General features: G+C 37.2%; 2 protein-coding genes and 2 long non-coding RNA genes across 10 annotated transcripts; 2 read left to right on the top strand and 2 right to left on the bottom strand.

The window, feature by feature from the left end:
- Nucleotides 1-489: 489 nt before the first annotated feature.
- Nucleotides 490-12,797, bottom strand: LOC124179475 (synaptic vesicle glycoprotein 2B-like). 2 transcript variants are annotated; one of them, XM_046563876.1, is made up of 12 exons: nt 12,392-12,527; nt 9,368-9,523; nt 8,333-9,041; nt 7,199-7,255; nt 5,440-5,601; nt 3,455-3,617; nt 3,194-3,315; nt 2,610-3,075; nt 1,428-1,645; nt 1,152-1,311; nt 918-1,045; nt 490-822 (listed from the first exon to the last, which is right to left on the bottom strand). In XM_046563876.1, the coding sequence occupies exons 3-12, from the start codon at nt 8,334-8,336 to the stop codon at nt 767-769; spliced, it is 1,536 nt and encodes a 511-aa protein (XP_046419832.1). In that variant the 5' UTR covers nt 8,337-9,041; nt 9,368-9,523; nt 12,392-12,527; the 3' UTR covers nt 490-766. The 2 variants fall into 2 exon arrangements, with proteins under 2 accessions (XP_046419832.1, XP_046419833.1); XM_046563877.1 differs by lacking the exon at nt 9,368-9,523 and having other exon boundaries at nt 12,392-12,797.
- On the top strand, nt 12,459-22,580 carry LOC124179478. Of its 3 annotated transcripts, none has more exons than XR_006870058.1 (5): nt 12,459-12,597; nt 14,372-14,609; nt 19,821-20,091; nt 20,437-20,579; nt 22,454-22,580. It is a non-coding gene; the product is annotated as an uncharacterized LOC124179478 (long non-coding RNA). The 3 variants fall into 3 exon arrangements; XR_006870059.1 differs by lacking the exon at nt 12,459-12,597 and adding an exon at nt 13,314-13,839; XR_006870060.1 differs by lacking the exon at nt 12,459-12,597 and adding an exon at nt 14,136-14,202.
- On the bottom strand, nt 17,069-25,982 carry LOC124179474 (synaptic vesicle glycoprotein 2C-like). 4 transcript variants are annotated; one of them, XM_046563874.1, is made up of 12 exons: nt 25,281-25,982; nt 24,366-24,416; nt 24,009-24,170; nt 23,223-23,385; nt 23,004-23,125; nt 22,473-22,711; nt 21,892-22,236; nt 20,415-20,562; nt 19,915-20,074; nt 19,329-19,456; nt 18,010-18,113; nt 17,069-17,453 (listed from the first exon to the last, which is right to left on the bottom strand). In XM_046563874.1, the coding sequence occupies exons 3-11, from the start codon at nt 24,127-24,129 to the stop codon at nt 18,037-18,039; spliced, it is 1,503 nt and encodes a 500-aa protein (XP_046419830.1). In that variant the 5' UTR covers nt 24,130-24,170; nt 24,366-24,416; nt 25,281-25,982; the 3' UTR covers nt 17,069-17,453; nt 18,010-18,036. The 4 variants fall into 4 exon arrangements, with proteins under 4 accessions (XP_046419830.1, XP_046419828.1, XP_046419829.1 ...); XM_046563872.1 differs by lacking the exon at nt 25,281-25,982 and adding an exon at nt 24,799-24,936; XM_046563873.1 differs by lacking the exon at nt 25,281-25,982 and adding an exon at nt 24,799-24,936 and having other exon boundaries at nt 20,415-20,559.
- Nucleotides 23,380-24,916, top strand: LOC124179477. The gene is made up of 3 exons (XR_006870057.1): nt 23,380-24,077; nt 24,207-24,722; nt 24,797-24,916. It is a non-coding gene; the product is annotated as an uncharacterized LOC124179477 (long non-coding RNA).

Genomic DNA, 25,982 nt, shown 5'->3' with positions numbered 1-25,982 from the left:
TATTTAAGGATTGAGCCGTAATACTGTTTAGATAATTATCTCAACTATGATAACGGTTGGAACTGCGATATATTTTTTTTTTTTTACAGCGCTGTTCCCGTTTATTGAATATCGTACGTATATATGTATATATATATATATATATATATATATATATATATATATATACATACATACATACATACATACATATATATATATATATATATATATATATATATATATATATATATATATATATATATATATATATATATATATATACACATACATACATACATACATATATATATATATATATATATATATATATATATATATATGTATACTATTATATACGTATATGAATGTGGCGAGGTAGCTTATGTACTTTGGCATCGCAAATGAACTCACATACACTAATAACCTGCGAGTATTTGGATATATATATATATATATATATATATATATATATATATATATATACACACACACATATATATACATATATATATATACATATTCAGAGGCAGCTGAATTTTTTTCGTGTGAAAATGACTACGATGCTAGAAAAAATGGTTGAGAAGAAACGACGATGGAAATGAATCATAATTTAAAACGCATCGCGTGCGTGTTGTATGTATGCGATTTTGAAAATGAAAAATGAAGAGGAATCGCAGCTTCCAATTACTGGATCATGCATGTTTGACGAATGAAAGAAGTTACGATCGATCCTTTGGTTTTTGACTGATGAACTCATACGTCTTGTTTATAACCATTGGTTTCGTCATTCCAGAGTCTCTTTTCCGGTTTTTGGGAGCATGAACGACAGGAATCCGGTAACTGTAACACAAAAATACACATAAAAGTGGCCGAAGCTTAGGAATCAGCTGGGATTGATCGACCGGTCGGTTTTTCGCTTCTATCACTGAACTTACTGAACAGGAAGGCTGCGAAGAGGACGATCGGCACGACGCAGGCAAGATCGATCAGGTATCCGAAGACAAGATTACCTATCAATGCACCCAGTCGACCCATGGTCAGCGAAAGAGCTGCTGCCATCACCCTGAAAAATTGTATGGCGATAATCATGACGTGAGAAAAAAACAAAAAAAAATAATACGTTTATCCAGTTACGAATCGTCATTTCGTAGGGGAAAATTTCTTCTCACCTGAGATTTGTTGGAAACAGATCAACGATTATGCAATAGAGTAAGGAGATGCCGAGGGAAGTGAGAGCTTCGAAAATGCAGGAAAGTATCAGGTTCTGATCAGCGTTTATGACGAAGTAGAAGCCGATCGTAACGGCACCCGATATCAGTAGTGAAGCAACTGGAATTGAGAGACAGAGAGATTAAGATGATATCATTGAGGGATCTCACACCTCGTATGGCCTCATCTTATCAGCGATGATCGCACCTCTTACAACCCAATCAATTAACACTCACTCAGGAAGAACTTTGCTCCGAGCTTGTGAACGAAAAGCGGAAGGATTATGGAACCAGGGATGCAGGCTAGGCCGATGTAGACAGTGTGCAGGTACACCGAGCTCGCTATCTCCTCTTGGCAACCGTAAGGATCACTCGATGTCGAGTTGTCCTCCAATGATGAAACTATGCAGACCGAAGTCGTCTCTCCCGGATAATTCAGCTCGAACTCTTCGAACCTGGAAAGAGGAGTGAATAAAAGATCTAGATAATGGGTAAGGTTTGTCCGAGAAGAAAATGGAGCCGAGCAGATGGTCATTCATTTGGAAATCAGATGAATGATTCCAATTAATGGACAATGTATTCCAGTGATTTCTGTTAGTTTCTACCTGTGCGATTCTCATTAATTTCTGGATTTGATAGAATCACAGGAAATTGCAGTAAGGCATTGAAAATTAATGGAAATCACCTAGAATGTGAGGTAATCCTTGGAAATCAATGGTAATCATTTGGTAAACTGGATTGATGAATCAAAGCACATGATAAGATGAAAGTTACCGTAATGTTGACGAATCGTAACAATTTGCTACTCATCGCAGAATTTACAAGGATTTTCAAGGTTCGCATCATCAACGATGTCATGTGATTTTGAGTGATTCTCTACGATTTCGAATTATTTTATCAATAATCTATTCAGTTACAGATAAAGTGACGAACGATTCGAACGGTTTCAAGCGGTTCGGTAACGATTCCAGGCTGTTTCAATTTAATTTCAGAGAGTTTCAAACGATTCCAAAGTGGTTTTAAGCAGTTCCCAAATGATTCCAAACGGTTCCAAACTAATTGCAAGAAGTTTCAAACTGGTATGAAGCGATTTCCGACTGATTCAAAACGAATTCAATTTTATGCAACCGCTGACCGATCGTAATCGAAAGTGGTTTTACGATTTCAGTAAGTAAATGTATGACATCCTTGATTAAACGGACCCTCGGATGAGGCGGTAAAGGTTTGAAAACCTCTCTCTTGAAAACGAAGTTCGATCTAGTCAAGCATACAAATAAAATCAATTCAAAACTCGCGAGCCTTGACTAAAGAATCGGCTTTTCATCCTTTCGACGATATTCAACTTGACCTAGTTCAGTTTCAGTTTTCAAAAAATTAAACCCTCCTCGAACAACAACAACAACAACAACAACAGCGCACCTGGTGAACAGCTCTGGGAACCAGACCATCAGTGTGTAGTAGCTGCTGGTAAGACCGAACTGGATAACGCATGTGATCCAGGTGTTGCGAAGGTACGGAGGCTTGCAAAGAGCCTTGGTCATGTCCCAGACCTCGGCCATCAGCTGGGAGAGTTCCTTCCGTTTGTGAAGCTTCAGTTTCCGGGGACTCCTCTCTGGGGCGTTGGGCTTCTCGCGGAGACTCTTCACCGGATAGTCGGCTGGATCGTTTCCGGTGTTCTGGGCGTATATGTACCTGAGAACGTCCAGAGCCTTGTCGTATTCTCCGCACTCCAGCAGGAACTTCGGGCTCTCCGGGAAGGCGAAAAGCCAGAGACCAATCATCAACGATGGAAGCGCGCAAATGCTGACGAATAGGTTCCATGACTTGAAGTAGAACGTGTCCGACTCGTACGTTACGTTTAACGGGATGATCAGCCATGCGATAACTGCGGATTTTGAGAGTAGGTAATTCGCAACTAGTCATTTCTTTTCACTGATCTTACGTTCTTATGTACCAAACGCTTATACCGATTAGGCAACCAATATGTAACAATAATTGCTTACGAGGCAGGACTATCACTCCAACCGTCCAGAACATCTCCATCCAGCAAAGGATCTTCTCTCGGTATTTCGTTGGTTGAAATTCTCCAAGGTAAGGGAAGCAGATTCCCATGGCACCGGTAATGCTGAAAAATTTGTTTTACGTTTTCATGATTTTGTCTTTTGAATTGATGATGGATTTTTGAAATGTTGACAAATCGTTGAGATGTCGACGAAGTCTTTAAACTTCTCAGATGGCAGGCCAAAGATGAAAGTAACACTCACGCGAATCCGTTGAAGAATCGGAAAACCAGAAACACCCAATAGTACTGGACGAAGGACGAAATCACACCGACGATACCGTCCATCAGCAACGTTGCTATCAACACCACTTTCCGACCCTTAGTGTCAGCCAAGCAGCCCCAAATGTAGGAACCGATCACCATACCTGTTGAAAGGTTCAAGATTATGGTTGATTATTTCGATCCGTGTTGAACCTGGTATAAAAAATATTTAATTCGCCCCTATTCGAAAAAACTGTTTGAAAAAATTCGTTGAAATATCGAAATCGTTTTTGAATTTGACCGAAATTATACGGCAATCAATACGAAATATAGTAGATATTTTATTTTACAAATTACGACCTGTTCGTTTATATTCTTTATCGTACAGCTGTTGTCTAGAGTCGTTGTTGGTCAATGACCTAGAATTGGTTTGATGTCCGTCAGTAAAAATGATTACGCATTGGCATGAGCGAGTCCGTATTTTCCCAACTCATCAATATCAATACCGAGCGGTTTCCTCCACAGATAGAATCAATACAGCGTTGAATTACAGAAATACAATCCGACTGAGCGATTTGATCTTATCACTTTAGAATGTCCCGTATTGTCGAAGCCAGGGAATCCCGTAATAAGCGTGATCTAAGGCTTCGCTGCTCTCGGACGTTGCAAATCAATATCATTCTCTTCGCACATACCGAGTGTCAATGTGAAAATGCACTCGGTAAAAACTTCCGGTCTTTTGACGGCCAAAATTATGTCTGAGCAATCAAACAATACACTCGAATTAGTTTTCTGCACGAAGAAAACATTCCTCGTTCCGTTATACGAAAATCTTTGGTTTCACAATAGAAACGATTTTCAAAAATTAGATTTACTGCGCGGTAAAATTATTCTATAAAAATTCATTCTATAAAACAATTATTGTTCGGTTCAACTGCTGTTGAAAAAATTATCGTCTCGGTGTGATTTGTACTATTTATTCCACATAAATGATAATAGAATCTAGATTGTTTTGTTTTACTAAAATAAGAAATGTGAACATGGGAATTAATAACTTAAATTTAGATGTCACCTAAGATCACTTCTAATCGGATTGACTTCGTTACTTATTTACCATCAATAACAAATAAATTTCTTCTGACTCAAGCATTTTTCTGCATAAAATAGATCCGGCAGCAACGCATCCAACGGAGGATTTGCGTAGACAAAAAATATAAAATGGAAAAAAGTTTTTACATTTGACGTTTGAGTCGGATATGTAATTTATTTTTAAGTATGGCTGACTGATGTTTTCGTGAATTTTTGATCGTTTAGAATGAAATATTTACAAAACTGCTCGTCAGAATACGTTTTCGTAAAATCATTTTTGCATTTTTGTCTTTCTATCTCTAAGAGTTGTGGTTGAATTGTATAAAAAATGTGCGTTTTACACGAGATCCACTATTAACTACAAGTTAATTATCAAATTTTTGATAATTAATCACACGACAATTACACGTCAGATCTTTCTCAAAAAATTATTTTACACGCATTTATTAGCAATTAATAACATCTCAACAATTCAGTATTTTATCTTCAATTGCTCTAATATCTGAACATCGTTAATTAAATGCAACATCAAGATTAATTAACTGCGAGAGCAATTAATATCACTGATGATTTGATAAAATCAAGCTTCTACCTTATTCAAGAATTATTTCATTGATTTAACCATATAAAAATCGAGTTTTTTTGTTTACAAGTATATCGAATTGAATGGAATTTTCTAGTAACCATAAAGGAATTGTTCGATCGATTTTTTCATTTGCAACGAAACGTTGTGTCGCGTTAAATAAAATTTTAACAAAACATGTCTACAGATTGATGTTGTTAGAAAAAAAAAACGAGCGAAAGTTCGCGTCGAGCACTTTTTTCACTGCGCTTTCAAAATCCGTTTTCACCCGTATATTTCGAAGCCCCGTTTTTTAAACAATGAAAAATACTAACCCAGCATAGGAGCCGCGGTCAAATATCCCTTCGCCGTCGAATCCATCTCCAAGTCGCAACTTGCCGCCGGCAAAACGAAGGACAATATCGTTATGCCGATCGCAGTGTTCATGTAGATCAGCCCGCTGACGGCGAGCAGCGAGAAATGAAATTTTCCGAAACCTGGAAAAGAAGAAACAATATTTTTCGTAATGCGACCTCGGGTTGCGAGGATCCGAGAGGGCGGGATTCAAGTTCCAAATTTGAGAAGTTCCGAAAGCGCCTAATTCCGAATTATTTCGCGCCGAAACTTGAAATGAAGAAATGAAACTTTGAAGAAACGACAAAGTTTCGAATGGTTGAAGTTCCGACGGATCAACGTTCCGAAATGCAAGATTTCGAAAATTCAAGTTATGGTAGAGCAAAGTTCCGAAAAGTAGAGTTGCGATAGAGCGGAATTTCGAAAAATATCGAGTAATTTATTCGAAAACTGGGGCTTAAAAAATGAGAAAAACCGAAAATCAAAATTACTAGAATTCGGAACGTGAAAATATCGAAAATTCAAAACAACGAAAGATCAAAGTGGTGAAATTTCACCAAGCCAGAAATTCACAAAACCACAAATCTTCAATCATTCGGAATTTTGACGTTTCCGATTTTTTAAGTTTCTCATTTTTGTCCTTTCTAAACTTTGATGTTTCGTCAAAGTTTGATTTCCTTACTGTAAGTTTCGCCAGCAAAGAATTCGAAATTTGATGCATTCGTTCTCTTCAAATTCGGAATTTCAACCCCGCCACGATCGGGAGCTTTTAAAGGCCGGTCGTCTAGTCCGCTCGTATCCGCCTATAGATCGCGATCCGTTTTTAAATCGGCAATGAATCACTAGATCGCCGGTAAATCGAGCGATATATCAGACCAGTGCGTACGTTTAACGCTGTCGTTTTATTTTTTTCGGGGGAAGAGCTTAAAGTGAAGAGGCTGTATTAGATTACAGAGATAATCCGTCAACAAGCTACGATTATTCTAATCCGCTAAGTCAATTGATTACACCCGCTGACCGTCACACGTCGTAAATCATAACGTTAATAATCTGATACGTTAATTGTGGCGCCTTTGTGAACAATGTATAGATGCATAGTCGGTATCCGTTTCATCGCAGATTCGTATAACATTCACGTGTTATTTTTTATTGAGAAGGATAAATTCGATTGACCACCACGTTCATGTTTCACACGTGAGGGAAAGAGAGGAATGCGGATTTATGGTCGTTTCGTTGTAGGTTGCTCAATTTCTCGCAGTTATATCATATCACCGCAATAAATTTCAGTTCTTGAAAGAATTACGTGTTACGCAACGCTCCATTCCAGGCAAACACCGTGCGGTAAACTAACGTCAATATAACAGGATACGAATATTCGATTGCACCTTCTGGTATTTTACAACACCCTCAGGATATCGCTTATCTTTACGTAATTACCGCAGTAAAATTCACCATTTTAACAACGTTGAGTATATACTCGGTAAGTGCTTGTAAAAATTAAATCTGATAAGTATATTCGATTGAATTATAGTAGCGAAAATAGTGCCGATTCACAATTTGTTTAACGATAAGCATAAAAAGCTTCAGGCAAAGCGTATCTCTTTAATCAAACAATGTCGGAGTCTCGTTGAAACCCGAATACGGCGAAAGAATCACCGAACGTTAATTAAACGTTTAAAAGGTGCAAAAAATGGTTTGAGTGAACGATAAGTAACGAAAAAATCATGATCTCTCTCGTACCTGTGACGGTGATGGCATGTTCGAAGTCGGCGCCTCCATCTGCCAAGAAATCGAAGCCTAGAAAAACATAGAAAATCGTATATAATGAACAATATAAAAAGTGCAGAATAAAAATGTAGGTACAGTAGGGTGTCCCTTATTTAGGGTGTTGACGAATTTTTTTCCGGATCACTCCCAAAATCAACTTCAAATAATGCAAAACTAATTGCCTAACTTTTACAGATTATTACCTAAAATACACTTGTTTCGCTCACATTCTTAGTATATATTTTATCGCAAGAGTAATAACGTTTAAAAAAATCTAAAACCGCGAGGTTTTACTGGGCATTAGTGATACTATGTGTGAAAAAATCTACATCGTCGTACCAGGCAATTAAGACGAATTGCACACCTTCGAAAACTCATGTTTTTTTTTCTTTTTCTATTCTAAGGGAGTGCAATTCGTTTAGATTGCTTAGTATGGTGATATAAATTTTTTATCAGATAGTAGCACTAATGCCCACTAAAACCTCGCAGTTACAGATTTTTTTTTTTTTTTTTAACATTATTGCTCTCGTAATAAAATATATATGTTCATATATATACCGAGAATGTATGCGAAACACGCTCATTTTAAATGGAGCAATCCATCCTATTAGTGACACGGGTTAGAGTTGAAGTAAAAATCTGAAAAAGTATTGCAATTGTTTTCGTATTATTTGAAGCTGATTTTGAGGGTGAACTGGATAAAATTCGCTTCACCGTAAATAAGTGACACCATAAGGCACGGTAATATTCAATAATAAGTTCACTCACGTCATGTGGATTCGACGCGTAAAAAATTTCTGTACACATAAAACTCGTTTCAGTTGTGATTAAAAACGAAAAAAAAAAAAAAAATATACTCAGTCACTGCGAAACTGTAAATGAACAATACTGTACGTCTTGAGTGACTGTTGAAGTTGAATGTTGGAAAAAGCAAAAACAAAAAAAAAAAAAAAACAAAAACAATAAAAATATATGAAAACAACCTGCCAATTTTTTTTTTAAACACGTTTAACGGTGCAGCTTTTATATCCTCGGCAACTTAATTTCAGAGAAAAAATATGGTGAGATGATATCGACGAACGCGTTGTTACGAAAGTAAAAACGTACCCATGTTCAGTCTTGGCGATCTTTAACGTTGACGATGAAAATCGGTACTCCTCCGTGGAGAATCGGCCCTGGTTAAATCGCCGGCGAAGAATCCCCGCGTGTGAAATGAAAGAATGTCGAACTTTTCGTCGGGTCCGCGGGTTTTGTCTTTCTGAACCCCGGCTCCCCTCGCTCATTGGTTCGCACCCCGATATCTGCCGATCGCGGTTATCGCTCCGCAAAATTATTGTTTTTATTTATGAATTACGAAGCCAAGGAGCGCCGGCTAATCGCCTGTCAACCTGGTATCTCGCTCAGCAGATACGTAACAGGAATGATTTTTTTTTTATTTTTATTTTTTTTATTTTTTAGTTTCTGTTCAGTTTCTTCCTCTCTTTATAGTTTTTTGATCGTTGCCGTTTTTTTTTTTATTTTTTTTCTTATCTTCTGTTTTGGTTTTTCTGATTTCACTCCTTACTTCAAGATACCAAACATGATCCAGCTTTGTTTTCCATTTCGGAACGGTTCACAACTTTCGACACTGTCATTTTTATGTGAAAAATTTTTGCGTATACGTCTCATGTGTCGGAAACCGAAATTTTATTGCGAACAGAATTTTCACCGATTATTATTTGTTCCAATCAATCTATGTTGATTACCTTCTTCCGATTCTTTTGATTTCAATCGATTCTTCAACATCCGATGACGCCGAAGGTTATAGCTGGATTTTCTGCAAAAGGATTTGTGTCTATTTTTGGTCAACGGTGTATTTTATGCTTGATTTGACGATTGAAAATAAGTAATCTTTTATTCAGATAGAACAGCGACGAAAGTACAGAAGGAGAAATTGATCGTATCGAATGATTTTTATTCTCAATTGCCAATGTGAAGATATCGAGAAATTATCAGACGGACGGTTGAAATTTCTCAAACTGATAAATCCAAAGTTGGATAAAATTTTAAATATACATTTATCAGTTCCTGTAATAATTACCGTACAAAATTTAAGTTTCAATGGTAATAATTTGAAAATTATCGCCAACTTTTTGAACACACCTGCTGTTGTAAAAGGTGAAATTTGCTGCGGAAAAATCGTATCCTCAATCTCATCTCCACTGGATATATATTTTTATGGATACGTATGATTTTCAGTAACGTTAAAATTTATTTTAGAACATGTCGTGGTCATGCGTGTCACTTAGTGAATCATACCTGTTTACGACAAAATAATAAGAGTACGAAACGAAAGGTGAAAAATAAGCGATATTCATTTACCAACTAACGAAAAATGAATCAATATCTTTTGAAAACATGTGTATTGTTTGCGAAATTGCATTTAAGGCGTTGTCTTATCCGAATGAAAAGATCTGTATAAGAATACAGCTGTTTCTTACAATTTATGACAGCTCTAGAAGATTAAAATCACCGAATTTAAACGCGATAGCCTAAAACCGTCCGAACTAATTTGAACCAAAAATTTGGGTGAACAGTTAATTACGGATCACCTTTTAAGATCACCGTGAAATAAACCAAAATAAAGACGCTACGTGAAATTTTTTTTACGCTACCACATTGAATTTTACATTTGATATAATTTATGCCAGTGACATTGAGAATTTTATTCACGATTTTAGATACGAGACCGAATTCGTAAAGTTCGACTTATAATTCAACAATCAATTGAAAATTTCTTCAGCTAGGAAATCGCTGAAACTCAAACTGAAACAAATTTCGATAAAATATCTGATTGCAATTATTTCTCTTCATTCGAAGCTAAATATTGTTTATTTAACGTCACATACTTCAAAGGATTTTCATTATTATCGTGACGCTGAGGGAGATTTTGGCGAATTGAAAATCCTGCTACGAAAGGCAAAGGCGATTAAAAGATGAATCTTCGGGTCGTATTTGCTATTAGTGATTTTTTTATTCTTTTTCTTTTTTTGTTTTTATATATATTTTCAGGATAAGCAGCGTCACCTAATGACTTGTAAGTTGGATAAAATCAAAACATAAGCGGATGCCGTTGTCTGAGACACAGCTGTACACCAAATCACATCTGTGATCAAAAGTTCAAGCTAAGATAAAATCGTCGATGAAATATTGCTACCGTGTAACGATGATGTAATTTCGTCGATCACGATATCGCGAAAATTGTACAATCCTGGCATTTTGCAGGTAATTTTTACTCGTACGTGAAAGATGACACGAAAATTTTGAGGATAGACATCCTATTACGCAACGAGAGAAATGTTTGGTCGGAAATTTTGTGAAGGCGTCGTGTTATAATAAATTTTTGTTATAAATATGAATTTCAAATTTCAAACAAAGTTCACGGAATGGAACAGTTTTATTCGTCTGAAATTTGCTATGATATTCCGTACAGTTGAATATTGCATCGGTATGTAATATCATTTATGTTCGTCCTTCAAAACTAATTTAGATTTGAATTGCAATAGGCAACAGCGAGATTGAACTTGATTGAGAAAATTGAAGAAATCTCACTGTCAAGTTGAACGAAAGAACGTGAAGAAAATCAGACAGCGAGTCAAGGTTTTTTTATCTGTAAAATTTGACACGAACGAAGGAAGACGAAAAAAAAAAAAACAGACTTCGCTTTCGAATTTGATTGAAAGCTGCGCGATGTTCAACGAATTATGGACAGGAAATTTTCAAACATAGAAACACATGGATGAGTAAATAAAATCAGTGACGCGTAGGACAGCCGAATTGAAATCGATTCAAATTTTTACGAATTATTTCGAATTTCAGAGGCGAAATTTTTCAACCCGACAAGTTGAATAAAAAAAAAGTGAAATTTCCTACAATTCTTAGACGTGTTGTACAGTTTAACGATTAACATTGTCAGATTTTTTATTTTGGCTACTTGTAGGTTGAAGTGTTTCTCAACGGTGACGAGTGACACTGCATAACATGACACGATCGTACTATTTGACAGATAGATTGAACGCGTCAGAACAATCAGGAAACGAGACAGAAAAATTTACCAGTCAAACGTACTCGTGTAAGTAGCAGTTCGAGTGCGTGTATCATTCAAGAATATAAACGCGTTGTTTGATCCATCGGTGATCTTTGTCGGCAGCGTGAGTTATTGAAAGATACGGACAATCAATTCAATCGCCGATATCAATCGACACTTTCGAGTAGTAGCCTGACAGTCTACAATTGACAGCTCTCTCAATAAATATTATAACGGAGTCGTGATTTCCGACACTCGTACGCATGCATACCTTCAAATACGCTAAACTTGTATAATTTATAATATGGATGGATCGAATTAGTTATCACCGACGATTCGAACCATTCGATACACGAATGAACTCGCTGGTGGAAAAGTTCATCTTATCGATCTTAAAATCGAGACGGGCCAGCCAAAGAAAAAAAAAATCGTACATTGACAAAAATTTCATTTGTTACAGTATCTAGAAAAATTCGGTAAAACAGGTATCGTTAAAAAAACCGTTTCAATATTGTTGGAATTACGAAAAACCGGAATTAAAAATTTCGCTCAGTGCAGGCATTTTGTTTGGAATTATTAGAGGATTACAAACACGCTTTTGGATTACTTTGTACATTTCTGTAGCGTTTAATCACCGGAACTCTGTTTCTTCTTTTTTTATCCTCTCTGTTTTCTTCAGTTTGATTTTCAAACGTTTCGATGCCAATCCCTACGAGACGAAATAATCGAACAGTTATAAATTTTTATTCACGATGATTGCAAGGTAGAAGAATAAAAAGAAAACAAAAGTCAAGTAGACAAAAAAAAAAAAAAAAATTCACCGTAAACTTCTGAAAGGTTAAATATATTTGTAAGATTATACGATGAAAAGTTAAAAAATTTATCTATGAAAACAGGAAATTAACAGGCAATTAAAGATATCGGTGGTTATTTTTAAACTCGAATCGCATGTTCTCATAGATTACGATTTGAAAAAAAGTTCATGAAACGAACTATATTTGGAAAGAAAAAAATTTGTTACACGCGTGTGTTAATTAAATTATGTACTGTCTAACAACGAATCGGATAGATTCGTTGATCTTGTTCGAAAAATATCTTACCAAATTGATTTTTGCTATCGTTGAAGGGTGCAGATCATAGATCGCGGCGTGATGAGAACTTCGACAAAAGTTTCACCGAAATGCGAAACAACTTATGGACGAGTAGGAACGCATCCAACTTCCGTCGAAATCTCGTCTACGATGAATGGCTTCGCTCAATGCTGCAGTTAGTTTAACGATTGCGAAATCGGCGTGGAGACTCGCAGGTACGTTTTACATTTAATTATATATTCTTGGTCCGTTTAAGTATCTATAGTTTCAAGCAATCGAGATTGTTTTTAGAGCAGACACTTGCAGGGTTGACGGAAACCGTTTCGCGTACCTAACAATTGTGACGATTGTTTAAAACACGTCGCTGCCTCAAATAGCGTTACGTTATTCAATTGTTCCGTGGAATATCGTAAAAAAAAAAACAAAAAAAATACAAACTACTTATCGGAGATCTTTATCGTCGTAGATTTATTTCTATAAATATAACGTAGAGTGAAAAATAATGCGCGAAAAACGATCGAATTAAACGGTATAAAAATTGCGTGCGTGTGTGTGTGTGTGTGTATTTAAATTTACGCACCCGACCGGACGGTGAAATTAATTTCCGTACAACTGAACGAGTAGAAGGCAACTTTTAATAAGAAAAAAATAAATAAATAAAATAACAAAAATTGCACAACAAATCAAAGCGCACTTGACTTTCGGCCCCGTTCCGTGTATGTTTGAAAATCTGTAGAGCTTTATTGCCGTCCGTCTATCGGGAAGGGAATTTGGCTTTGAGAAAAATGGCTCAATGTCAGAAAAGGCGGTCGTTGATCAGCGGCGCATGCAGCTCGTTCGGCTTGGTATCCCTAATTAGAACTTAGCGGTGCACGGCTTAGAAGACTCGGTTTTGTCAGAGGGCTATAATTGCGCGAGGCGTATCGCGTCGGATGCGTTACGTGGCGAAATCTCGAAGATCATCGGCGAGCGAGCTTTCGCCGAGCTTGCAGCGCGTTACGCGCGTCTGATATATCGGCCGAACAACTTTATCTCTTCCCCGTTATATTTCCGAGATCGTTTCCAACTACCGTTGCAGTGAAAGAGCCGATCGACGTTTCAAGTCTCCGCGATTCGATACCGTCAAGTTCCGACAAACACTGACGACGATCGTTCCGCAGACACCCGCGCTGCTTCGATCTCTCCTCGATCAGCTTTGTATTAATCGACGTCTTCGCGTACGTATCAAACACGCATCGTCTCCGTCCGTGAGTCTCTCTATCTCTCTATCTCCCGATACGTGTGGTCGCCCAGCTTTCGTTTTACACCAGAAGAACTATCCGCGATTCGGATCGTCGATATATCCTCCTCGGACAGATCATTTCCCAGAATTCACAACCGATTGCAACCGACGACTTCACAACGACTGACACGTCTTACTCCACTTCGATGTATATCTCAATTATTCCGATACTCAGGTATTACTTCGTCCCAAATACTTGCCGCGGCAATTCACCTTCATTGTCTATCACTTCCGCCGATTTATTTTTATTTTACTTCTAGCTTCACCTCTTACACACGCATTTTTCTTAACAATTCAACCGTCGCGAATACTCGTCGCCGACACGACTCTGTGAGTCAACGGTTCTTCTTGTTTAACTTATATATATATATATATGTATATATATATATATATGTGCACATATGTGCATACACGCATGTATATATACGTCGTTCCATTGACGCTTTGTCATCGATGAACAGTACATGTTTTCGCTCTGTAGACATCACTAATTGCCGTAAACAATGTCGCAAAAATAATACACATATCTACATATACGGTATATATATATATACACATGACATATATATCGTAGGAGTATACACGTTTTTCTTTTATTTTTGATAATTTTGTTTTTTTCTTCTTCTTCTTCTTATTGTTTTTTTTTTATTTATTTATTTTTTTATTTTTTATTTTTTTTTTTTTTTACTTTTTTATTTTTGCCGTAGAGAACAAAGTGGAATAATTACAGTGTTTTTCGCTAATCGCGGAAATGATCGCGACGAGAATGCGACACTGAGACTGCGGCAAGGCTTCGGTTTCTTAGAAACAGAGAGAGAAGGAGAATTAGTTGTCAAAATAAGACCGGGATTGTTATTGCCGACGATGATAAGAATCGTCGATGAGCTTTTCTTCTTTTCAACGAAGACGTTTATACATCTGTGCGTGTTCCTTGAATTATTACGGGTATGTATTGTATATTGTTGAAATTGTATGTATATCAATGGTTAAATATTGTTTCAATTGATGCGGATGAATGAGGAATAAAATTTTCTTACTAACAAACTTCGTACTGTCGTCTGTCAGGTGTGTGTGTGTGTGTGTTATATACATGTAATAAGATGTATGTCAAGTTTAAAGTTGAACTCGTTAATCGAGATTTTTAGTGCTAAACAGGAACCGTAAGAATTAACAAATATTCTGGAAACTCATGCTCCTGAAGTTGAGAAACTTTTCTCAAACGAAAGTTACGAATTAGGTGTCAGTTTGAAATCGATAATGGTGAAATTGATCGACAATTAATGACAGCGAATTTTGACGAAAACAATATCTTTCACAAGTAATCGTAAGAAAAATTTATGCTGCAAATCTTGACCAACGGTGGTCGTTTATTGTAAAAATTTCACATTAGTCGCAGTATTTTTAACCTCGTAATGTATAATCCATTCATACATAGTAAATTGATACGATTTTTATAAAATTTTGACGTTGAAAAAAAATTAAAACTAATATTGATTTCAGTAATGATAAGAATGAAATTTCAGATCATTTGAGCTTTCATTCGCACGGCAGTTGTTCGGCTTGAAGCTTTGTGCGATAATTATTCGTTTAAATTATAGCTAATGAATTATTCATTTTTTAGAAATAGTTCTGGGATAAGATTGATCGATTTTTCAAATTTTTCTATCACGCGTCGAGGCTTCTCGCTCATTCAAATTTGCATAGCTAAAAAACCCGATTCGAAGCGACCAATTATATTAACATCTCATGTTTCCAAGCCTGCCATGATAATTGGCCAGCATAGTTGTACGTAATTTCCTTTTCAGGCAAAATCCTTAGCAGGCTAATAATTGTAAACTTGTTTACGCCGAAATGTCCCCGCGTGCTATCTGCAATTTTCGATCTATAATGTCTAATAAAAGACGTGTTGATTATAATATTGCAGATCTTAGTGGCTCCAATTTTCCTTCGATTATACTCGCATCTTGTTATTAGAAATCGTTTATTTACACAGTTGAAGACGTTTATATATGTGACTGTCATAGTTGGGTAAAAAACACGCGAGTATAATGGATCTTTAATAAAACGCGATCATTCGAGGGACAATTTTTACACGCAGGAAATTCGCAATGTGAAAAATTCGTCTTCACGAAAATTCTATGAAATATTCAAAGCTCAATAATTAAATATTATTTTTTATTGTAACTCAGGCATAATCTTCAAAAGTGTATGCATTTTCATGGTACCATAATAATTGACGGTGTAGTTTTTTTTTTGTTATTATCACCAGCTCAAACACGATCTTAACCAAGATTCTAAAACGCGAGCTGTTCATTCATACACGTGACACTGTTTTCATTGATTCAAATAATAACGGTGTTCAATTCATAAAATTGATTACGACGATCGAGTGACCGACCTCTATATATATATATATATGTATATATATATGTTATTTTATCCCCTTTCGTTGTAGTAGCAGGTTTTTGATATCGCGATATCGAATCTTATTAAAGCGCTTCCTGAAGTACCGCGTTATATTATAGCTGTAGATAACGCCGCGTCGCGGTAAGATCTGATAACGTTTTTTATTTGTTAATTTTTATTTTATTTTTTTTTTTTATTTTTTTTTTTTTTTTCTAATCCATTTTCTACGAATGGTGATGAACGTCACGATCTTATCTCCCGCGTGGCTTCGATAGACTACTGAAACAGTGACGAGAAATCGGTGTGAAGTAAACAAAAATTTATACCTAGAGCAAAAGAATAAGAAGAAAAAAAAAAAAGATAGAAAATCAGAGAGAGAGAGAGAGAGAGAGAAGAGATCAACGTGAAAACAAGGTGACACATTTTTAACACTTGGGAATAGTTGACAACAAGTCTTTTAGACGCATACGCGATTATATCAGGTATTTTCCGATACAGGTGTGATTCAGTAGCTGATCGTTAATTTCCCGTTATTTTTTAATGACAAACCGTTTGAATTTCTACCAGCATCGTCGGAGAATTGTACGAGTTGTGACGTAGAAAAAATTTAAAAAAAAAGAAAAAAAAAACCACGTCATTATACCGTGGAACGTAATAATAACAGGGAGGCAGTAATTGTCGGAAGACTTCTATATCGATCCATTCGAAGATTAGATTAATGTATCCGTGTACGGAAATAGATTTGCTCGTTTATACCATATACTTGCCTCGAGGTTGGGTTCCGATCATCATCGGCCACTGATATCAATTTTGTTGAACTAGATACGCCGCTCATTATACCTGGCATCGTGTCTATTGCATTGGATATCTTTCCTCCGTAGGTGAAACGAATGAAAAAAAATAAATAAAATAAACAAAGCAAAAGTGAAACGATCGCACGAATGATTTTTCCCTGTATTTTCATTTGGAGAAATAATGTAATTAGGTACGCGGTGAAATTGAAGAGTGTAAATTTTTATTACAATATACACACGTCCGCACGATGTGCAAATTATTTTTACATATTTATCGATATTGTAATTTGACATAAAAATACACACGGACACGCGGCGTGAGCAGTCACGCACGCATTTGTTTTAACTATACGTTTATTTATTTATCTATAGAAGGTAATAATTATTGGTACGTCATGGCTCACTTGCGCAAAGTAGGTATAATGCGATATTACAGTTACTGCGAATGATTAATTATGTCGCGGTATGATTCTTGCGCGCTTTTCCATTTACCAAAATTCACCGTCCATCCGATCCCAGGAAATTTCGTCGCAACGTAGAGCAGAAATGCGATTCCTTGCAAGGCGAGAATCGCGAAGATGGTCAGCGTCTGCCGGAATAAATTAATAGGTAAATAACTGACAATGAATATCAAATTAAGGCATTAAGGCAACGAATTAAATTTTGAAATCAAAATATTTTATACTCGCTGCCAGGCGTTCGATAAATTTTGACACACTTTTTCCTCATTCGAAGTTAATGAGATCGTCCATTTTGCAATATATCAATTATTAAGCTGTGATAATTGCGGTATTTTTCCAGTCTCGTTAACTTTTAAGCGATGAAAACACAAGTTTGTCCAATTGTTGAAAAGAATGTTTGTACACCTGTGTAATTCCATCGCGAAACGTTGCGTCCTTATTTCGTTATTATTGTCAATATTGTCGTTTGCTTTCTGTACAAGCTGATAATTCGATGTGCGCGAAGAAGGGTGCAAACAATTTCGACGCATTATTTATTCACAACATGAGGATGGTTATTATTTTACAACGATTATTGATTCTAAAAAGTACGAAAATTTACGAAAGAGATGGAAAACGTGTGAGACATGTTTTGATTATTTATATATGTTTTTTTTTTTTTAATCTACTTTTTCTAATACCTACTTTAACGGAACATGTTGGCATCGTGTTCTAGTTCATCACAGGCGTAGAATCGGTTTTCTCAAGTTTAGCTTTCCTTGGCAAAAAGAAGGTCAGAGCTGCGCCAACTGTGCAGTGTAATTAATTACATTACGTGAGTGAATTGGTGTAAGGTCTGATGTTATGCGAATAGGCGACGGTTATTTTGAGAAGAATATAAAGCTTCGGTTGGTCATATTTTGAAACGGAAATTACGCTAATAATAGGGATAATAGTTATTCTAAGATCTTGACCTATCAACTTTATTAATTACCAAATGCTGGCTAATAAGTCTGTACGTGTATATAATTTATACACCAGAGTGTTTTTTTTAATCTTCAACGTATATACTTCTCACCCTGGAATCAATAATGACGAATGATAGATAATGACGAAATGATAGTGTGTGAATTCTTTCAGATTTCTAGCTCGATTGGAAGGAGTGCCGGTATCGGTTTGAAATTAAAGGATAGAAAAAAATAAACAAAACAAGAATCTCAGTATTCGAGTTGAAAAGAAAAAAAGAGGAAAAAAAAAACCATTGAACAGTTCGTTTTATTTGATTTGTAAATTTTTTCAAGTGGAAAAAGATCTCATTCTTCAAGCACAAAAAGTAGGAAACTATTTCTTACTTCATTTTTCTCTTCGTTGCTCGAAACTTGGGAGTAAAGAAAAAATTCTCGAGTCACGAAGTTGGAAAAGGTGTCGAAATGAATTTCACAAATGAAAAGCATTTCAAAGCCGACCGCAGCTGCATTTTTATATATTTATTTATTCATTTTACCATGACCATATATTGAAACCTATGAACGATGTATGACATGTTTTAACGTTTATACCGTAGATGGTTGTTTTATGTTAAATAAATATAGTCCGGACAACGTTGCAATGTGATAAAAACACCATCAAATACATTTTTCTGTCGAAATTGTTTGGTTTTCATTCTTTTTTTCTTTCTTGTAATTTTCGATTTTTTGCTCTTTTCCGATCATATAAAATGAATCAAAGAACAGGTTACTTTCATTTTACTCGAAAATGTGTGTTTGTTTTTTTTTTTTTCTCTTTTTTTTACAAATTTCAAATAAATTTCGCCACCATTCCCAATGAACCTAAAAATCTGAAATAATTCACTCACGGTTTGTTCGTCGTTATCTATCGATTCCAGGAACGAAAAGTATCCGTTGAAAATTAACGACCACCTCAGTATACAGAGATGTATGTACAGTGCGTGCTATTATTGGACCCCTAATTTACGTCGAGAATAGGAAAGCGGAAGGTTGGGATATATTTAGAATGAAACTCACAGAACAGTAGGCCAGCGACCACCGCGATTGGAACAATGCAATGAAGGTCCAACAGGTAGCCGAACATCAGGTTCCCAATTAGCGCCCCGGAACGACCGCACAGTGCAGAAAAGGACGCCGCGATTACCCTGAAAACAACACGCGAGTATAAACTCTGTTTTCGAATATATTTATCAGCCAAATATTCTTGATACTTTTCCATTTTTCTCCTAATTTATTTTAAATCTTCGAATTTCCGGGGATTTTCTTCAGTGCGAAGTGAAAACTTTTCGAAAAACAAATTCCAAGTTAAGGAAGGTGAAAATTTAAGGTAATTGGGACGAAATGATTCGGTAAAATTTGCAGAAGACATAACGACGAGATAACTAGTGTTTCCGATTAATTTTTTTTTTTTTTTCATACGATTTACAGAGAAAAATCAAATTCTGATAAATTGTGATATTGTTTCAATTGATCGTCAAAAAAAATTACTGGATAATTGTATTGTTACAGAGATACTTCCGAAGTTATTCGAAGCAATTACAAAGGTTCGAAAAGTGAACTGCTCCTTGGGGAAAATGAAACGTACAGATATCGATCGTATTACCTCAAATGTGTGGGATAAAAAGTGACCAGCACACAGTAAACCACACTAACTCCCATCGATGTCAAGGCTTCGAATATACAAGAAACTATCAGATTCTGTGTCGATGACGTTACGAAGAAGAGACCAACAGCAGCAGCGCCCGGAAACACAGTGCTGACGACTGAAAAGTGAAAGTTGGTAAGAATGTAATAGTTTAACAACTGAGTTTGTATTTTTAAGTCTCTGTCGCAAAAATTAGCAGTGATAGTAAAAATCGTATATTGCTTAGCAGCGTTGAGCGTTTTTTCACAAAGCCCGAAATTGAGGTTAGGGTCGCGTAATGTCAGATTTTTTGCTACGGCGCATGCGCGCAGTACGGAAAAAAGCACTTTTCTGTACTTCGCGCATGCGCATTCACAGACTCGCTACACTGTCATGAAAAAAACGCGTAAAAAATTCACGAGTTATATAAAAGCACATTTTCAACTTAGCTTTGATACTTGTGAAACTAAGAGCCTTACCCAAAAAAAATCTGTACCCCAGACGTCCGATGCATAAGGGAAGCCAGACGCTGGTGGGAATGCAGGCCAGACCCAGAAAAATTGTGTAAAGGAAGACGGAACCCTGGAGTTTGGTCTCACACCCAAATTCATCTACGACGTCTACCTGCTGAAGATTGTTTTAAGGTAAATTCTGTACATTGAAATTGGTCAGGCGCGATTTGACAGAGCCGTGGGTTGGGTGAAAATCGATGATTTTTTAGTCATTTTATTAACATGTAGCCGCGCTTGAGGTGTTTATCAAATTATTGTATTTCTAAATCGCCAAAATCTGTGCAAAAATACATAAATACTGGAGTTAAAAACGAAAAAAGCTTGGATGTTGATGCTTCGTTTAAAATCGCTTGAAAATTATTGTAAGTCTAGCAGATTCGTCCGATTTTGCTTTACGATGGCTCGCTTTATTCGGAAGAATGTTTTTTAGAAAGTTTGCAGCAAAGAAGATTACTTTTTTTAGCTGTCAATTCCATATCGACATTTGCTGATTGTAATCAATGTCGGTGCGATGCTGCAAGATTAAATTTTCAAACGTGTCAATAATAAGTAAATTTTTCAGTGAACTTCTAGAACTGAACAGATACGAGTATACTATATTTATGAACGTTTCAAAGGGTTTTGAAACGAAGTATCGATATTTCAACTTTCATTTGTTATTCCACCATTTTATATTATTTCAATATTAAAAAGATTTTCAGAGCTTCTGAGAATGACAATTTGATAAATGTTAAACTTAACATCGATTTTCGGCCAGCTAACCTCGCTTTAAGGTTACATTGCCAATAACAATACTTCGCATTGTCATTGATTCCAATAAAACAAAATGTGCAAGTGAAACTCGATCGGCATGACTGGCAAAGATTTATTCGTCATGAAAATTGGTACGATAAAACGGTACAAGTGCCATCATTATTATTTTTCAGAAGGTAAAAAAACTGTCACAAAATTTGATTTATTAATTTAAAACACAAAATCAAAAAGTACTTTTTAGATTTTTTCATGCTCTTTCAAATGGCCTAAATCCTTCCAAAGCAGTTCGTCCTAACATTTTTTTTTCTAGTTTGGATGCTGACTAAAAACATAGTTACAATATTAAACTTGCGAAACAGATTTTAATCGGTCTTTCTCAACGATCAGCCTTGATCTTCTGTGGGTCCTAGTCAGTTCAAAGTTCGAAAAATCGCTTAATGTCACGACTGAGAAGAAAAAAATGGGCCTCATCGAAATGCTTCGCTACATGCCTCGATTTATGTCAATAAAATTGAGTTACCAAACTATTCTACTGTTTGATCATAAAAATGGAAGTTGGGCTATTTTACAGGGCTTGAAAAACTCTGGAAAGTAATTCTTGGTTTTTTTTTTGTTTTTTTTTTCAATCGAACAACCAAATTTTGGGACTCTCGTACCGTTTTTCCCTAACTACCCTTGAAACGAAACTTACCGTGGTAGAGTTGGCGACTGGCATTACGACGGAAAGGGAACAAATGCCGGCAGAGCTATCCGGATTTTCCTTCTCGAACTCGGCGAACCTTCGAAAGAGTTCCGGAAACCAGCTCATCAGGGTGTAATAAGCGGCGGTCATTGCAAACTGTATCGTCGAGGTGAGAAGCGTTATCGTAAGGTACGGTGGCCGCAGTATCGTCATCGTGTGCTTGACGATGTCGCCCAACATTTTCCCTATCAGCTTCTTACGGCGCTTTATTTTCACCGGTGAAATCAGACCGTCGTTTGAAACTACCGCCAATTTAGCTGCCAAAGGATCGCCGCCGCTCCTGACGAACTTCACCTGCACACAAAGTGAGTGAATCTCGTTTGTAAAACTCTACACTGAGAGAAATTTTTAGTTACGGTTACACAATATTCAAACAGTTTTTTTAACGATACCTGTTTTACTCAATTTTTCTAGTTACTGTAACAAATGAAATTTTTCTCAGTGTACAACTATGAATCGGTGCCGATTATTCATCTGGCGAATAATTATTCTTGAATCGTACCGTCTCCAGCACATCAGCCACTACTTACGGGATAATTTTCGGCCGGCTTTCCCGAGTTCTCAGCGTACATCCGAGCCAGAATCTGCATCGCTCGGTGATCCTGACTGTCCTCAAACAGGTACTTTGGTGATTCTGGAAAGAAAAGGAGCACCGCGCTGAACGAGAGAGCCGGCAGCGAGCAGATCAGGACGAAGAGGTTCCACGAGGCGAAGGAGAAGTTCTCCGAGGTGTAGCGGAACGTCATTGGGATTATCAGCCAACCCAGCACTGCGATAGGAAGATTCATTGTGACGGTGAATTACAAAAGTGGCGTGTAGGTACGTGCGTTGACGTCTGTCACTGTCACTTTTCAGATGCATTAAACGAGAGAGGCTTAAGGAACAGTTTATCAGCCAGACGCTGCACACGTTCATCTTTACGAAGGACATTTTGTCCTTCCGGATATATTCTGACCATGATAAATCTCGAACCGATAGTACAAGGATCATTTACTATAAGATTATGAATCCTTTGAAAGAATTATGATGGCGAAGTGGGTTATATGTATTAGCGGACGTACAAGGGAGCATGATGATCCCAGCAGTCCAAGCCATCTCCAGCCAGCAGAGAATAGTCTCCCTCAATCTCTTGGGTTGAAATTCACCGAGGTATGGAAATATCATGGCACTCTGTCCGGTGATGCTGGAAAACGAATGCTTTTATACGTATATATATGTATATATTACATTTCGAGGCTGAAAATTGCACCCAATATCTAGTGCCCGTGGGTTTCACTCACGCGAATCCATTTAGGAACCTGAGGAAAGCGAAGACCCAATAATTCGGAACGAAAGCTGAAGTAAGACCGGCACATCCGTCGAGGAGAAGTGCTGCCAGCAGCGCTGTTCGCCGACCTTTGATGTCCGCCAAACATCCCCAGAAGTACGAGCCGCAGACCATGCCTGAAAAATGAAGATAACGATGAACCGCAAGATGTTGAGTGATTTGTTCAGACAATGGATAGATCGGATGTGTAGCTCGTAGCAAATGACGACGACGATAGCGATTCCAACCGAGATGTCAGTGAGTTGGGGTTATCGAAGAATGGTTCCACCGATGCTTATGGATTTTTAACATGTTTCCACAGCGCGCAAACGTCGATCATCGTATCCAATTTTCATCACCGACTTTTGATCAATTGAAAATTAATAACCGTCGTACCGGGAGACGCGTCGTACGACATCGTTTAGTTAAAAGTGATACCGTATCACGCGGTGCGTCTGTGAGTCGGTCTGTCACATGGTCTCACTAATGGAAATTAGACACTTGACCGTCCCGAGTGTCGGACATATCGATCAAAGCTTCGGGGCACTTTATGCATCACGTGAGTGGCCGTGCAGTTAATTCGTCGTTCGAAATGAGGTTGAGCTTTTTTCGTCAGTTGCACTTGCGGACAGAAAAGAAAGGGGAGGAACGGGGGAGGTGGGAATGTCGGGAAAAAACTGAGAGATATGACCATGAAGAACCTCTCTCAACGAGAAGGTGAATTCGGACGAAGAAGGAAACTGAGAGGGCGTTGGATTACCGAGCATCGGTGCGGCGGTCAACCGACCCTTGTCCTCGGTCCTCATTTTGAAGTCGCATGAAGCCGCAGGTACGATCAAACCCGAGCTGCTGGCTCCGAGTCCGGTGTTCATGAACACCATTGAACAGATGACGAAGAGTTTGTAGTGAAATTTTCCGAAACCTGTGATAAAGATAACGATCGTATTGGACTTTTTAGGGTTGAATGGTCGTCAGGTGCGGATGAGGGTCTTTGAATAACACAAAGAGGACTAAATTATTGGCGTCTACATTCCGCCAAATTTTGTTGTGCCGAAGAATAAGCCAACTGCCAATTGCTTACAGCTGCGTTTGACGTTCAAACCTGTCCTGGATTTACCTGTTTGATCAACTGCATCTTGGACTTCACTCTCTAACGGCGGCTTTACACCTGTACAAACAGAAAAAACTCATCAGTATTAAACAGTACTGTAACCTTCTGAACCAATGTCGCGACCTCTTTGAATTTTCGACATGCAATTAAAGAAAACCCCGATTCGTGGAGCCGAAAAATAAACTGAAACACAATGATTTTGACCGCTGTTTCAAGCAGATGGAAGTTAATGCGTAACAAAGGAGGATTTTTTTGCGAAAAAGGATTCGTCGGTAAAAATTTGGAGTGACCCGCCAGTTTTGTAAACCACAAAGCGGCTCCCGTCAGATTTTACGACAGTTTAAATTTTGCTACGTTAAAATGGTACGTTAAAATTGAAATCCGATATTTCTCGGAGGGTGTGTATAATTTTCTGAAATTACGTTATTGTTGTACAGACCTTTCGTTCGTTGTTGATTTTCGACTTCCATAACAGCTTTGTTAACGTTAATAATTGTACGTTGTAAAAACGTAGATGCAAAATCGACGCCGAAGAGAATTCACCTCCGTCCGACGCTCTCGTCAGTCGAAAAATAATATCCAAATAGAAGGAGGAAGCTATAACGCAGCGAGAGACGTTGATGCCCTTAAGTAGTTACACACGTGTGAAAAGAATAAGAAGATCAGGATGAAGGAGGAGAAGAAGAAGATGAATATTTTTAATGATTACCTACAATTGAATTTTATTTGGGTCAATTTCAAAAGGTCAAATGGACCGTATCATGTTAAACAGTTTGTTATCCGTACACAAATTATTACCAGAGAGCTAATTTCTTCACACTCTGCGTATCATTCGCCGCTGATTCACGCACACAAAACTAAGATAATTATAATTACGATAGTATCATTTGACCAAGTTTCAGACGAGCGTAAATCACTTACTTTAGATTTATTCTTGTCTAGTCTGTCGAACACTTTGTTCTCTGATAAAAACTGGAGAACATGAAGGATCCCAATTTACATTCGATCGGTTTCCTTACGCTTGACTATACCAGATAATTTCACACAATATTCACTGGAATAATGACGTGACACGTCGTAAATTGGTATTTGTTTAAATCACGTCACTCGTAGTTTATATTGAATTTTTTATTCTCTGTTACTTTTATTTATCCAGGTCGCCGTTGTTCTTGTAACGTCGATGATGAATTTTTTCAAGCATACTCGGTAAATATAAAAGTCGCGAATGCAATCTCTGCGTATGCACGGAGCTTACCGAATCAGAGTAAATGATCCGAGCCGCAGCTCGATCGATACTCGGATGGAAAGACTATTGCGCTCCGTTGCGACCGCTCTTTTCTTCCAATTCCTCTTCCTCCTCTTTTATTATTCTTTCCTTATTTATTTCGATCAACTCTAGGTCTAGAAGGGGATTTTTTACGGCAACTCATCAACGACTTATTAAGAAATCATTGATGACCCGAACGGTATCTTATTTCTGAAAACAGAGTGTGCCAGTGGGTGTGATGCGATCGGGATGACGCTTTCGCCGACGGGTTGTGCAATAACAAATGAAGGGATTTCTGTCTCCCCGATCCAATTTATAAACACACGGAACGAACGTACTGCGTATAATATTACGAT

The sequence above is a fragment of the Neodiprion fabricii genome, chromosome 4 (genome assembly GCF_021155785.1).
Source record: "Neodiprion fabricii isolate iyNeoFabr1 chromosome 4, iyNeoFabr1.1, whole genome shotgun sequence".
In the NCBI taxonomy this organism is placed as follows: domain Eukaryota; kingdom Metazoa; phylum Arthropoda; class Insecta; order Hymenoptera; family Diprionidae; genus Neodiprion; species Neodiprion fabricii.
The sequence above is the reverse complement of the archived record's forward strand: the minus strand, read 5'-3'. Positions and strand labels throughout refer to the sequence as shown.